General features: G+C 46.2%; 1 protein-coding gene across 2 annotated transcripts in view; it reads right to left on the minus strand.

The window, feature by feature from the left end:
- Nucleotides 1-15,131, minus strand: part of SLC22A4 (solute carrier family 22 member 4) — a 50,975-nt gene that overhangs the window by 16,921 nt on the left and 18,923 nt on the right. For both annotated transcript variants that reach the window (XM_066388232.1, XM_066388233.1), the window contains exons 3-5: nucleotides 14,927-15,081; nucleotides 6,914-7,085; nucleotides 2,110-2,236 (exon numbers count right to left, since the gene is read on the minus strand). In XM_066388232.1, coding sequence (XP_066244329.1) covers nucleotides 2,110-2,236; nucleotides 6,914-7,085; nucleotides 14,927-15,081 — 454 coding nt within the window. The remainder of the gene's footprint in view (nucleotides 1-2,109; nucleotides 2,237-6,913; nucleotides 7,086-14,926; nucleotides 15,082-15,131) is intronic.

Raw genomic sequence — 15,131 nt, forward strand, 5'->3', positions numbered from 1 at the left:
CCCTGAACCTGGGGCCTGGGAATCTATATTTTTAAAGCCCCCTTAGGTGACTGTGATAAGCAGTCATTTTTGGAAATCTCGGGACAATAACATTTTTGTAGTCCATGCTCGTGCTTGGCCTGTGAGGAGCCACCACAATGCCTCTGGACTAGGTGCCACAAGCAGGCTAAAGGTGCTTCCGAAAGGACGTCAGCAAAGCTTGAGACTTTCCAAGAGGACACTTCTTGATAGCCTTTCCTGGCCAAGTCAATGCACTGCCCCTCACGTCAGGTAAGAAAACCCACTTAAGTGATACTTCTAGCTGTGTGATCCTAGGCAAATTACCTAACTTTTCAGAACCTCAGTTTCCTCTCCGGAGAAGGGGGCCTATGGCTAGCATAAGCATCAGACGAGCTGAACACAGTGCCTGGCATCTGGCAGGTCCTCCATTTGCTGGCACAGGGCTCTGCAGAGCTTCCTAAAGAGAAGCCTGCAAGGGAGGTGAGTGGGGCAGAGGGCTGGCCCTCAGGAAAGCAGAGCTCCCTCTCTCTCCGTGCACTTGTTCAGTTCAGGTTCAGTGTGCCTCACAGATGAGAAAAGGTACTGTCAGACTTGATTCTTCTTTTTCTGTAACTCTGTGTCCCTTATATGTCTCATGATTGCTTTTATCCGTGGAGTTCTGATCGCTACTACTAGACTGTAAATTCCACAGGATAGGAATCAGACTGCATAGCCAATAAACACCAGTAAATACCCTGCAGCCCTGGGGGCAGGGTGCTAGACACTCCCAGTGTTGTTTTCGCATCCAGTTAAACTGACTAAAGCTGAGAATGGAATTTTTGGTCGAAGAGGGAAGGATTAAGAGATGTTTGTCCTGGCAACCCTCTGAGAGCTTGGGTTCATGGTCACTGTAACTAATCCTCCAGCCTTCACCACAGTAGCTGATTCTGCCAAAGGTCCTGGAGGCCAGGGGTGGAGGAAGCCTCAGAGTGGAGCACTAGCATGCCTGCCACCTTCCACGGAGCCCTGCAGACTTGCATACTGTCACTGTAGCCACCTTAGATTCTCATGATGTTCTGAGCAGCCCCTGACCCTTCTCCTAGCCTGGAACACCCTGCCCCATCCTCGCCTTGGCTTGGACCTGACTCCTCAGCCCTGAGTCACTTGGCTTTTGCACCCTCTCCTGGCACACTGTGTCACTCCTTGGGTACTTAACATTTTCTCCCTCATGTCATCATGTGTCTTTCAGCTAATAATCTTGACAGTCTTAGTTACATTCCGCGCTCCCTAGATGTAGGGACTGTGTCCGGTTTCTCTGGTTTTATTTAGGACCAGCACAGGACACAGCAGAGAATGTTGCGAGTCCTCACTGACTGTTAGGAAGGGTGGCGCCTCTGCAGGGATCCACTTTTCCTCATGGTGTGGACTCCCCCTGCGGGAGGAGTCCTCAGCCTGCGCTCTCAGGCTTGAAGGTTCTCGACACAGCACAGCAAGACAAGAGACATGTGCAGCTTGCTCAGCAGCTTTGGAAAGACTCAGGGTTTAAGGGGGAGCCCGTCATGGAATATCCCTCCAACATACTGTTTCCATTAAACCTGGACATTCAAACATCAGTAAGTAGCTGCATCAGTGGGATGGAGCAATACCAATAGAGTTGGAGATGCACTTGCAAAAGGGAAGGGAATGGATATTTATATAACATTTGCTCCATGCTAAGCAGTTTATATATATTACTGCACTTAATTCACACACAGCTTTTTGAGGTGGGTTTTATCTCAGAATTTAATCCTCACTGTGTCTCTAAGGCCTCAGACAGAGTCTGGTACATGGTGGGCATGCAAAACATACTGAATTAAGTTAAATTCCAGCATGGCCTGTGGTTGTGCAGTGGATAGAATGTTGACCTGGAGTGCTAAGGTCCCTGGTTCAAAGCCCTGGGCTTGCTTGGTCAAGGCACATCTGACAAGCACGCAATGAACTACTAAAGTGAAGCAACTATGAGTTGATACTTCTTGCTCCCCACCCCTTCTCCTCTCTCTGTAAAATCCATAAATAAAATATTTTTAAAAATTAAATTTCATAAAACCAAGAATGCATGGCTGACTTCAAGAAGAAACATCATATGCTTACCTCCACGGAGTCAAAAATCGCCCCTGGGACAGCTACGTTGTTCATTTTTGCAGCTTTTTGGATGATATCTTCAGCCTCTCTAAATCTTTTCTGGGATATCAGCCATCGGGGAGATTCAGGAATAAACCTAGAATTCATTTTTAATGGTTTATAATTTTTCACAATGGCAGGGTTTGATACAGTTAACCATAAGTTTCCCCCTAAAGAGCTTTTATTTTGTAAAATTCTAGTGTTTTTTTTTTTAAAGAAAATCAGGGGGTGGAGGCCTCATAAGATTTCTATTGATTATAGGAGTAAATAAAAGCACCTTCAAGTTTCAAAGTTCTGATTAAATCATAAGACTGATCATCAGTTGCAGCTGAAACCAGGAGCAGATCATAAGGGGAATGCAAACTGCGTGTTTAAGCCAGGGCAGCTGGACAGCCCGTCCAGGATTCCGGAGCGGGTGGCTCATGAAGGAAACAGCCTGGTGTCTTTCAGTGTGTCTATCCCTAGGAGACTTCCTGGCACCCCAGCTGCAGGGGCTTGCAGGTTTACTCTGTCAAGGACAGCCAGGGCCTCTGTACTTCGGCTCCTTGTGGTCCGAGGAGAAGGAGAGTGCACTGACACCTCCTGTGGGCTGTCCTCCTGAACGTCAGCAGGTTCCCAGGTTAGTGAGTTCCCAAACCAGTTTTTGGGACACAGCCAAAGTTGTCTTTTTTTTTTAATGTCTAAAAAGTTAATTTTTAAATTACACAATCTTTCTTTTTTTTTTTGTATTTTTCTGAAGCTGGAAACGGGGAGAGACAGTCAGACAGACTCCCGCATGCGCCCGACCGGGATCCACCCAGCACGCCCACCAGGGGCGACGCTCTGCCCACCAGGGGGCGATGCTCTGCCCCTCCGGGGGGGGGGGGGTCGCTCTGCCGAGACCAGAGCCACTCTAGCACCTGGGGCAGAGGCCAAGGAGCCATCCCCAGCGCCTGGGCCATCTTTGCTCCAATGGAGCCTTGGCTGAGGGAAGAGAGAGACAGAGAGGAAGGAGGGGGGGTGGAGAAGCAAATGGGCGCTTCTCCTATGTGCCCTGGCCGGGAATCAAACCCGGGTCCCCTGCACGCCAGGCCGACGCTCTACCACTGAGCCAACCGGCCAGGGCTTAAATTACACAATCTTTCAACATGTTAACTGATAGTCAAACACAATTGACTTCTTTCCTCATTTTTCTATTACTTTTTTTATTTATTTTTATCATGTATACATTTATTTACATCTTTAAAGTCTTTCCTAATTTTTATTTCTTAGAGTCTTTTAGTCATTCTTCTGCCAGTGTTTATTTCTTACTTATTCGTCAGTACTTGGTTATCTTAGAAGTACAGTACTGTATTTCCCCATGTATAAGATGCTCCTTAATTTTGGGGCCCGCAATTTGAAAAAAAAAAAGTATTACATAAAGTTATTGAACTTAAGTTTTATTCATCATAAAATTCATACAACTCCTCATCACTGTCAAAACTCCCATCCATTAGCTTGTCCTCATCTGTGTCTGATGACGAATGACTGTCTTCATATACTGCCTCATCCTCAGTTCTATGGCATTTGAAATGTCACAACCACTGTATAAAATGCACCCAGGTTTTAGACCCCAAATTTTTTGGAAAAGGGTGCATCTTATACATGGGGAAATATGGTACATGTAGCAGACACAGAGGCCTCCTATAATTAAATGGGCCCCTCCAAAGCTTCATTTAGTAGGAATGATTTCAGAGCAAAACACAATTTATCAAATGGCCACCCCCCACTCCCTGCCCCAGCCTACTAGCACAGTAGTACTTTTCAGAAATGCCCTTACTTGGTTCCTGTAGCAACTGTGATGATGCTAGGTCACTGACCTGCAGTAACTAGAGCTGGGCTGTCCAATACAGTAGCCACTAACCACACATGGCTATTGAGCTAGTACAACTAGTGTGACTGAAGAAATGAATTTTTAATGTTATTTACTTTTAATTAATTTTAATATAAAAAGCAGCATGTGTCTAGATACTATGATCAGAGTGCAGAATTAGAGGTCTTACTACACAGCCACTGTGTATGTCATGGGCACGTCCACCTCTGAGCAGTATCTTTGCCTAACCAAGTTGTTCTTAAAAATATTCTATTTTTCTTACTGCAAGCCCTGTGGTACATGATTGCCTCAGGTTCCTGATGGCCAGGCAGCTAGATACTGGAAAGCTTTCCCCATGTTGCACCTATGGGCTCCTTCCCCACCCCTAACACATTCCATTTATACTTGTGGTCACTCACTGCCAAGACTTTTAAAGGGAACTTGGGTGGTAAAAATCCCCAGCCTACCTGCAGTGACGCTGGTAGGCTCCCCTCCCATTTCTAGCCCACATACTGAGGCTGGCTGCAATCTCTGCTAGTGAACTGCCATGGCTTTTTTGTGCACGAAGAATCAAGTCTACCTGATCATTTCAAAAGGTAGTGGAGTGCCAAACGAGTTGTACACGATAGCCTCTCTGCAGCTTTTAATTCAGACTGAACAGGAGAGGGATGTTACGGGAGAGTCTATGTAACACACTGAGCAGGCATCAGGGAGCCCAGTGGCCCAAAGCAGCCCCTATGTCACCTCAGTCCACTGGATGGATCAGCCTCACTTCAGGAAGGCCCACCCACAAGGACGAGATGTTCAGAATAAAACTATTGTGTTTTTATAGGAAAATGATAAGACTGTTGTTTTGACCTTTCAGAACAAGCATGCTTGTTAGTGCTGGCCTCAAGCTGCCTCTATCTGGGGTGGTGCTGCCCCTGGAACACTATGCCCATGGCCAGGGGCACTCTCAGACCAGTGTGTGCAGCACAAGAAAGAACTCTCCTTAGGGCAAGAGTGAGGCCACTTCCTATAGGATGGGTCTTCTCAGCTGGAAACTCAAGGGGCTGACCTATCAGAGTTATTCCTCACTGTGTTATTTGTCCTGAGGCAAAGATCCAAGCCCCACAAATTAAAATCCCTACTAATTTCTTAGAGTCGGTCAATCAGAACCTCCTAATTTTATTCTCTTTCTCTCTCTCTGATAGAATTATACAGTTATAAGTTTGACTAGAACATATTTTAAAAGTACTGGTCTCTTATGCAAAAAGACAACTAGAGGCAGGGAACATTAATAATTAAAATCATCATCTGGTCCTGTCCAATAGCTCATTTGGTTAGAGCTTCATCCTGAAGTGCAGAAGTTGCCGATTCGATCCCCGGTCAGGGCACATCCAGGAACAGATAGATGTTCCCGTCTCTCTCTCTCCCCCTTCCTCTCTCACTGAAATCAATAAATAAAAAATTTAAAAACATAAAACCATCATCTGAAGAGGCAGAAAATAACTGATGAGTAGTAATCTTGTATTGTGTCTTAGAGAACCTTGGGTCACCGTTATTTACACTAGATTCAGTTAGCAAGGAGGTTGTGGAGACAGGAACAGTGGGTGTGATGATGGTGTTGATGATGATGATGATGATGATGATGATAACTGCTATTCCAGAAAACTGCCCTGCTTTTGTAAATCTGGAGTGCTTGCTTTCCTTGGAGGCAGAGCTGTATAGATAATGGCCTGCCCTTGTTCACTAAAAGCTTTCCTGAACTCCAGGTTGGGTTCCAGAGGAATCTTCCAAATCAGAGTACTAGCTAACTTTTAATACACTGTCTTTAAAATTCTAGGAAAGTAAGAAAAAATAAAAGTGCTCTCCCCCCGTCCCCCCCCCCCCCCACCACACACCAATGCCAGAAATTTACACTGGTAAACCATAAAAAGATAGTAGCAGCTTGCAGTGGGTCCAACCTAAGCCATCTGGTCCAGCAAGGCCAAGATGTGCTACCTGTCAGCCTCTCCGGCTGCCAAACAATTGCAACAAGATGAAGTACCTTTTAGTCAACTTCCCAGGCAGCATGTCCATAGGACAGGGCAACCATGAGCTAGTCTAAACTGTGCCTTCAAAAAAATGATCGAAGAAACATTTATTGTGGGTAAACAGGTAGAGATTAAACAGTTCAGTAAACCAGTCACTGCTGGAAGATTTGATTTTGATATCATGAAACCAAACCAAAAAGTTAATGAGAGAGAGAATGTGCCAGACCCGGCGAGGGTCTTACACATGAAAATCCAAAGAAATGGAAAATCCTCCAAAAGAGGGTATGGCTAGAACCTTAGTTATTCCTTTTTTCTTAATCTGTTCTCTCACCTGAAATCTCCCATATAACAATATCGAGTAAAACCGGGGCCTGTATTTCCAGTCCCTGTGATTCCCATACTGGTATGTCCAAACGAGGTTGGAGGGTTGAGGGAGGAGATATGAAATCACTTCTCTGAAAACTCGTTAAACGAAAGTAATCCTCTCCCCCTTCTGGACAAAGCAGATAAATAGGAACATATTAGATGTTCAAGGGAAGAAACTACATTAGTTGAGACTGTAAGAGGAAAGAGATTTCCTAGAGAGAGGAACGTTTCAAAAGAGCAGGGGGTGGATTTGAAAACAGCAAAACCCAAAAGGACCATCTCCATAAATAAAAGCAACCATAAATAGCAGACAAGATGGGGAGAACTGGGTTGGGGGGTGCGTGGGTCTGGATTTCTGGAGAAGGGTGATTTGTGGGACAGTGGAGAATTAAAGCCCAGCACACAAGCCCACTCAGCCAGGCGCACAGTCGCTGGGCTTTGAGGCCGGCATCAGCCAGCTCTGGTGAGATCACACTAGGATCATCAGCGCAGGCTCTCGGCTCCAGGCTGTGCTGGCCTGCAGCAGGGGGCTGTCTGGGGCCTGGGGCTGAGCCACACTCACCACCACAGCGGGACGCACAGCAGCCCCGGCACCGTCAGCGCCAGCAGCAGCATCCGCCAGTCTCTGATGAAGTAAGCAAACAGTGGCAGCAGCATGTAGCCAACTGCAAAAAATGTGCACACTCCTAACGTAGAGAATATAATACGCACTGACTTGCCAAGAATTTCTGTTCCTGTTCAAAACAAGGGAGGAATATTAGCATTTTAACTCAGTTTAATATTTGCTTTTTACATCATTACCTGGCAGTTAGAATTCAAACTACAGTCACTTACAAAAGAGAAAAGGCATTTGTCTCATGGCCCAGGGCAGGAGTGGTCAGGGTGGAAGAAGTGACTCAAGACTTACCACCTAATGGAAGGTAAGTTTTCATGAGATTTTAAAGGAGCCATAGTTTTTGTTTTTGTTTTTTTCTTAAAGATCATGCCATGTCACAGAAATAACAAGTCCAGCCCCAAGAGGTAATCTCTTCTGGGAATGCCACATTTCCAAAATCAGAGAGAGGGTGTTCTGGGAGACAGTGGGGGCTCTTCTGTGGGGCTCTGTGGGATCACAGTGCATTTAGCCTTTCCCATAATTCTCCACTGGACATACACAGACACCAGCCTCTTGGGAAACAGCGGAGAGTTCCCAGTTACTGAGTGGTGTTAGGCCACTCTTCGCCACCCTTGAGCACTGAGAAGTGGTAAATGGAATCCAGCTGGCTCTTGAGGTGAACAGAGAAGGTCCCCAGAGCCAGGGGCTGAATTTCCCTGCAGCCACACTGTGCACAGAGATCAGCTCCAGGCTGACACAGTCCATTCAGACCGAGGAGAGAAAAGAAGGTGCTGTTCTGCTGGCCCAGCAGGCAGCAGCCCTGGAATTGCCCACACACCCAGGGAAGTTCACAGAGCTCTCCCAGAACATCACAAAGGCCCAGGACTGCTTGGTATTGGGCCCTGTTTTGGGAAAGGACATGCAGGTGGCTGTTGGGTCCTGCTCTGCTCAGCGCCACATGGCTGGCTGGGCACCCGTTCTTCTAGAGATGCTGCCTACCCTTCAGAATCCAAGAACAGCTTCTTCTGTTGTCACAGAGCTCCAGGCCCTTTCCAGAGTCCACTCGTGGTCCCCAAGGGCAAAGTGCTGGCCAATGGCAACTGCTTCGCCTTTTGCTGAAGTCTTTCCATCATTACAGAAAAATAGCCCAGAAATCACAAAATGAATCATTCAAATGCCATCCAGGCTTGGCTTTCAATAGAGATTTTCTCAACCATGTTTACATGTCCTAAGCAGAGGCTAAGGAATAAAGGGCTAATACCACAGAAGCATAAAATTCCTTTTTTGCTGGGTTTCTCATGCTCCCTGCTGACCTGTTCCTATCCCCACCCTACTTCTTCCTCACTCAGCACCAATGAGCCCTGGGCCTCAGTGGCTCCCTCTGGAACAGCCATTTCTAAAACCAGACTGACATAAATGGCTAGTACTGCGTGCCTCTTCCATCCTCGACTGTGGACCACCCACGGCATTTCTCAGCCTCTAACTTCATTTTCAAGGATTGGGCCTGACCTCTTTGAGGATTGTGAATGTTATTTCCAGACTTTCTCTTATTTCATTAATGACCTTCTTACTACTCCATAGGAAGGCTGTCCATGCTATGGTTTCTAAACACTTTGCCTGTGATTATCACGATATGGGGATGAATAGGGGCACTTTATTCCTAAGCAGAGGCTCAGAAGTGAAGCAGCAGAGAATGATTGTGGGAAACAGAAAGCGCACAGGACCATGTGAGAATCTTGTAGAATTGTGAGCAAGGGAGCAACTCCATAGTTCCATGACCGTGATAAGAGAGAGAAGTTGTACCAGTGGGCTCCTGGAGCCAGGCCAGAGCAGAGTTATTCTTACTTTGTGGAACAACCATGGAGGACAGAAGCTTCATAAATCTACCTCTCTACCTTTCTGTGTGTGGAGCAACATGGATGGCATGAACCTGAATAGTTCCTTGTTAGAATGACTTTCATTCCCTGACTTTTAGATGGTTTCTTCTCCTTCTCCTCCTCCTCCTCCTCCTTCTTCTTCTTCTTCTTCTTCTTCATCATCATCATCATCATCATCATCATCATCGCTAGCATTTTGCTGAGTGAGCACTTTATTTCAGGTTCCAGACTAAGAGTTTATCTGTATTATCTCTTTGAATCTTCACAACAATTATAGACAAATATTACTTCTATTTTATATGTAATCAGCTGAAAGTTATAATACTGGAATAAATTGCCTAAATTCACACCTGTGTAGGCCCTGGTCAGGTGGCTCAGTGGATAAAGTGTCATCCCAGCACACTGAGGTCATGGTTCAATCCCTGGTCAGGACACATACGAGAAGCAACCAATGAGAGCATAACTAAGTGGAACAACTGGGTGGAACAATGAGTTGATGCTTCTCTCCTTCTCTTTCTTGCCCTTACCCTCCTTCTTTCCCTTCTGTTCTCTGTCTCTCTCTCTCTTATCAATGGAAAAGTTAAAAAAAATTTCACATCTATGCAATAAATGGGGCAGCCAGGATTTAAGTCTGATCTGTTTGATCTATGGATAATGCCTAGGAAAAACCACTAGGGGCAAAGCCTTGGCCCTGTCAAGCAGTCCTTCAACTGAGATTCTAATGGAGACATGCACGGGAGATGAAGGAGGCCATATCCCCCTTTCAGAAGTGAGGATTTGCATTTTCTTTGCCTAGGTTGGTCTCTGAACCAACTGGGGACCAACCAGCCCCTTTTGAGGAACACTAAGAGAGGATTCAGACCTCAAGGCAACTTCGGACCCTGCCAGCTGGGGATTCCTGTCCTGGTCTCTTTGACTCCCTAGGTGTTTGCTCCCAGGGCAAAGCTCAGTTGGTTTTGAGTCTGCTTGGGCAACTGAGTATCTTTTGGGAGTCACACTCTGACATCTAAGCCAAAGGGGCATGTCCTAGCCAGAGTGTTCACCCACTGCCTGTCACTGCTGACTGCATCTGAGCATTTCTCTCCTCAAGGGAGTGACTCAGAGAGAGCCAGGCTCACTTCCACACTGAGCGGGCCCTTTCTGCGGTAGCCAACCATGGATTCGGTCAGGAACCAGTGAGTCCATTCAACATGGAGGCAAGACCAACAGAGTCCTGCAGCAGACCCCAGGCAAGAAACAAAACCATGGTTCAGTTGCCAGGTTATGGTGTAGGATCCAGAGAACCCTGGGCTGGGAGTGGTCTCCATCAGGCATGTGCAGATAGCCTGGACTTCGGGAGAGACTTTGATAGTCTTATTTTATGAAGTGATTACTATGGGAACTGAGATAATGTATGCAAAACGACTTGGAGAGAGTCTGGCACATGGTAGGTGCTCAAGAACAGATAATTCCTTTATTCTGGTCAAACTGATGTGAGGGGAATGATGGAAAGTATAATGCCTTTGATAAACAAACAAACACAAAAAAACACCAATGGGAGACAGCAAAATCTCTCTTTGCTACCTAGAAAATACTCAGAATTCTCTTCAGTTTAACAGATGCTCCCCTGCTCAGTGCCTTCTAGGTCTTGCATGAACCTTCACAGATCATTCTAGTTAAAAGTAGCCTTTCCTATCTCTGCATATACCCAGAAAAGTGATCTGTGCTCCCCCTACTCCTGCCCCACCCATGATGACCCTTGTCCATAGTAAAAACTGCACTGGCTGCCTCTGCCAACCAGATATGAGCTCCTTGAAAACACACAGGTGTGAGTCCTTGCTTCTTCCTTCACACAGTGCCTGCAAACAAGGGGTGTCCGCAAATTTCTGCATCTTTTAAAATGTATTTCTACCTTATTTTATCCCTTGAAGATTTTGAGATAGCTTATAGTTTTAATATAATAAAATGATGGCAGCATTAAAATAAAATATAAAAAAAGGTTAAAAGTTATGTCTTGGAGAAAAGAATAAAAATATGTAACTGATCACTTTGGAAAAACAGTCTGGCAGTTTCTTAAACGTACATTAGCAAATGACCCAGCAGTTCTGCTCCTTGGTGCTTACCCAAGAGTACTGAAAACATATACACAAAAATCTTGTACTTGAATGTTCATAGCACATATTCATAATAGCCAAAAAGTGGAAACAACCCAGATGTCCATCCACTGATGAATGAATGAACAAGATATGGTGTGACCATACAATGGAATATTGATTCTTGCTCTGACATGGACCAATCTTGAAAACATTAAGTGAAGGAAGTGAATCACAAAGGCCATATATTGTATGATTCCATTTGTCAGAAATACAATGTCCAGAATAGACCAATCCATATAGACAGAAAGTACATCACTGGTTGCCAGAGGCTAGGGAAAGAGGGGAATGGGGAAGGACTGCTAATGGGTACAGGGTATCTTTTGGAAGTGATGAAACAAACATCCTGGAGTTCAATAGAGTTGATAATTGCACCACTTTGTGAGTATATCAATAACCACTGAGTGATTAACTTTAAAAGAGTATAATGGTATGTAAATTATATCTCTGTTTAAAAACATTTTTAAAATATGTGGCTAAAGCCCTGGCTAGTTGGCTCAGTATTAGAACATTGACCCGGCATGTGGAAGTCCTGAGTTCGATTCCTGGTCAGGGCACATAGGAGAGGCAATCATCTGCTTCTTCCCTCTCCCCCTTCTCTCTCTCTCTTTTCTGCTCCCACAGTCATGGTTTGATTGATTCAAGCATGTCAGCCCTGGCTGCTGAAGATGGCTCTGTGGAGCCTCCGCCTCAGATGCTAACAATAGCTTGGTCACAAGCATGGGCCCAGAGGGATAGACCATTGGCCCCAGATGGGAGTTGCCAGGTAGATTCCAGTAGGGGCACATGTGGGAGTCTGTCTCTGTATCTCCCCTAACTTCATTTTAAAAAATAAAATAAATAAATAAATATCTATCTATCTATCTATATGTATATAAAGGCTGCATAATTGATAGAGTTAAATTTCAATTTTTCTTGAGCTTCCTGGCATCCAAAGTAATATAGAAAGATGCAATCAGTTGCATACTTATCAAAAGGAAAAACACATCTAGACATCAGAGGAATAGAACTTTAAGGAACAAATACTGCATAGGATGTCAATGCTATGAGTATTGGTAAAATACTGAGTGAGTGGATCAGTCAAGATAAAAGGCAGTTAAGTGTGCAAAATAAATTTAAGCAGCTAGTTATGAGGGAGGCCACTGGCATTTTACCCCAAAGGCTGTGGACAGGTTGAAGGCAATATTTCTGGGAAACAGGAGATTGTGATGGCAGCTGGAGTGTGGGGAGGGTCAGTGTCCTTGGTCCTGAGTGGTCATTTCCTTCTAAAACCGTGTCATTCAACAGGTCCCTCACTTCCAGGTGCAGCCACTTTATGTTCCTTTGGGTAGCACTGCTTCTCTGTCCTTTTCTTGTCTCCTATGATTCTGGAAGGCTTTTTAAAAAGCAGAGCAAGGAGAGGATCCATTTTTGTACTGCTTAAAGAATAGGAGTAATTCTGCTTCTTGAATTAAGGTGAAGACTCTTAAAACTGAAGATTATGTGGTGTCTTGCTAACTCTTCCCTAGAGCCAGAGGGAAAAGTGAAGGCGTGGACACAACTTGTCAGCCCAGACCCCAGTGGCTGATTTTAGTCAAAACCAGAAATTCACTATTTTAGCCCTGAAACACCAGAGAGAGCTGCTGTGCTGCAGGAAGCAGCCCCATAGTGCCCTTGTTGGGTCCATCACCTCACCACACCCTAGGTTCTAATAAGGGAGCCTGGCTCTTCCAGGGGGCGGGTTGGTTTTCAGTGACTCTCTTAAGAAGGTTCAGACCTGAGAACTGAACACAGAGAGTCCCACACCAGGACAGCAGCTTCCCACAGAGCATGGTAGAGTAAGACCACAGTCAGGGTGGCTCCCAGAGCACCCTATGACAGCCCCGGCTCAGGCTGATGAAGAGCCTGCTGCACCCAGCATCTGCTCAGTAACCCTGGTTTGTACATCTAGGCTCTGGCTGACCTTCCGTGATCTTATTTTCCATTTGCCCCTCTCCCTCTTCTCAGCATGGACAGCAGGAAGGGGAGTGGACTGTAGTTCAGGGCCAGCTGGGCAGGACTCTCCTGCAGGAGGCTCTCCTGCAGGTGGGATATCTCAGCCTCATCCGCTCACACAGGAAGGCTCCATGGTCCCAGGAGCACCCTGTGCCACTACAAAGGCAGGTCTCAATGCCAGTCATTCAGTCACTCAGCAGCACCTGAGCAATACTGTCTCTGACACAAACCGTACTTGGATTCCAATTATAAGCCAATTCCAGTAATAAGGCTTCTCTGGCTTCCCCATGATTCTCTGCCTTCTACTTTAGATAGCCCTTTATGCTCTCCTAAAAGGGTGTGCTGGCCTCTGGCAGAGCCCTCTGTTTTGAGGAGGCCTGTTTAGTCTCTGGTTTGTCTCTGGTCCAAGCCAAGCCATACATTGGGCTTTTTGAGTATCAGGAGGGTTGCCACAAGGGAGACAGATTTTGGGGGATTTAGACCATGAGAACTATAGGCTTTGCTGTGCCCTAAAACCCTGTGTCCTTGGAGCCATCGGGTATTAGGAGGTTGAAATTTCTGCCTTAAATACCTCTACTCCTCAGTTTCCAGCACCACTGTCCTGAAGCTCTCTGTGACAAATGACCTTCTTTAAAAAGAAGCTTGCTCCCCTCTTTCCCTCTACAGTAAGGAGAGACGCCCCTCCTTCTGGAGCCTGTGAAGAGGGTGCTATCTGCCAGGCCCATGTGGGTTCAACATATTCTTCCCTCCACCCTCCTCAGTCATGGAGGCTGGCCCATGGTAAGGGCTCTTCAAAAATGATTAAAAGAGTGGAATTTGAATAATTCGATTCTGGCAACCTGCAAAAGGTGTATATATCCTCAACTAAGAAAACACAGTATCTCCAAATCCAATGAGTGATCCAGACTTAAAAGTTATCAGAATCATCTTACCAGATCCAGACTTTTGAGACAATAATATCATTAGACTTTCATTAAAGAGGCACTGCTAATAATTACACAGTGACAACAGCACCAAGCCTACAAGGCTTGGGATAGTACCAAGCCTACAAGTTACAAAAATTAGGGGATATTTTTTTTGCTTCATATTCATTTTGAAATATCCCCTAATTATCACACTCACACTAAATAGTATGGGATATGGTGTCTATTGTCCCAGAGGTGCCCTTCATCTCCTCTTCTGTCACCTGTTCCGAGAAAGCAGGTAGGCTCAGAGAGCATGTTGGGGACTCTCACTCCTGTGGACTCCCTGACCAACCTGCCTGGAGCTCACTTTACTTCCTCCCAGGAGAAGCCGGTGAGTGCCCTGGCAGCCTTCTCATGGCCTTTAGCTTGTGAGTCCCTTTCATGCAGCCTGATATTCCACAAGCAAGGCTGTTACTAGGAGACTGGGCTATCAGCGATGGGGCTGGTTCTGCATGCAGCTGATACGCTCTAGGGGTGGGCTCCGACTCAGGGAGAGAGCAGTTATGCTCAACAACAGTGGGCTGGCACTGAACTCCTGTCTGACCTATGCCTCTTCCACCTGTGTACTGGCCACGCCAACTAGCCTAAGTCCTTCCAGGGCCATGCACAGCTACTGGGAACACTCTCTTGCCCTGTCCCAGGCAGAAGTCTCGAGCTTTCACAGTAACCAGACATCCCTAGGCCATCCCCTTCACAAGACTCCCACTCTTGCCTTTGTCAAGCCCTGTACTCCTGAAACGTGTCTCAGTTATTAGATGGCTGGTTCTCACGAGTTTGAGCTTGTATTCACCACCACATTCCCAGCACAGAGCTGAGCCACCACATTCCTAGCAGAGCTGACTTGCTGTAAGTGCTGCCTTGCCCCATGGCTGCTGCCCCCTCCGCCCCACGCATGTCCAACGCTGATCCCAGTTTGGAAGCACAGCTCCTGGTTTGAGGTGATTTATTCTGTGTCCTTTTCAGTGGCCCCCTCTTCCTGGGCCTCTCAGAGGGCTGGAAGGAGAAGCCGCAAGGGTCAGAAGCCATTCTTACCTAGTATGAAGGCCACCACATAGTTGGAGATCTGGCCCATGCCTACAATGACAAACAGCACGGTGAACATCTCCCAGTTGACAGAGAAAATCTGCAGGAAGCTGAAGCCAGTCTGCACAGCCATGGTTGCAAAGAGGATGCTCTTCCTGCCAAACCTGTGAGGTACAGACAGCACAGAACATGGCACATGCCCTCACAGCAGCTC

Source organism: Saccopteryx leptura, chromosome 6 (assembly GCF_036850995.1).
Source record: "Saccopteryx leptura isolate mSacLep1 chromosome 6, mSacLep1_pri_phased_curated, whole genome shotgun sequence".
NCBI classification, from domain to species: domain Eukaryota; kingdom Metazoa; phylum Chordata; class Mammalia; order Chiroptera; family Emballonuridae; genus Saccopteryx; species Saccopteryx leptura.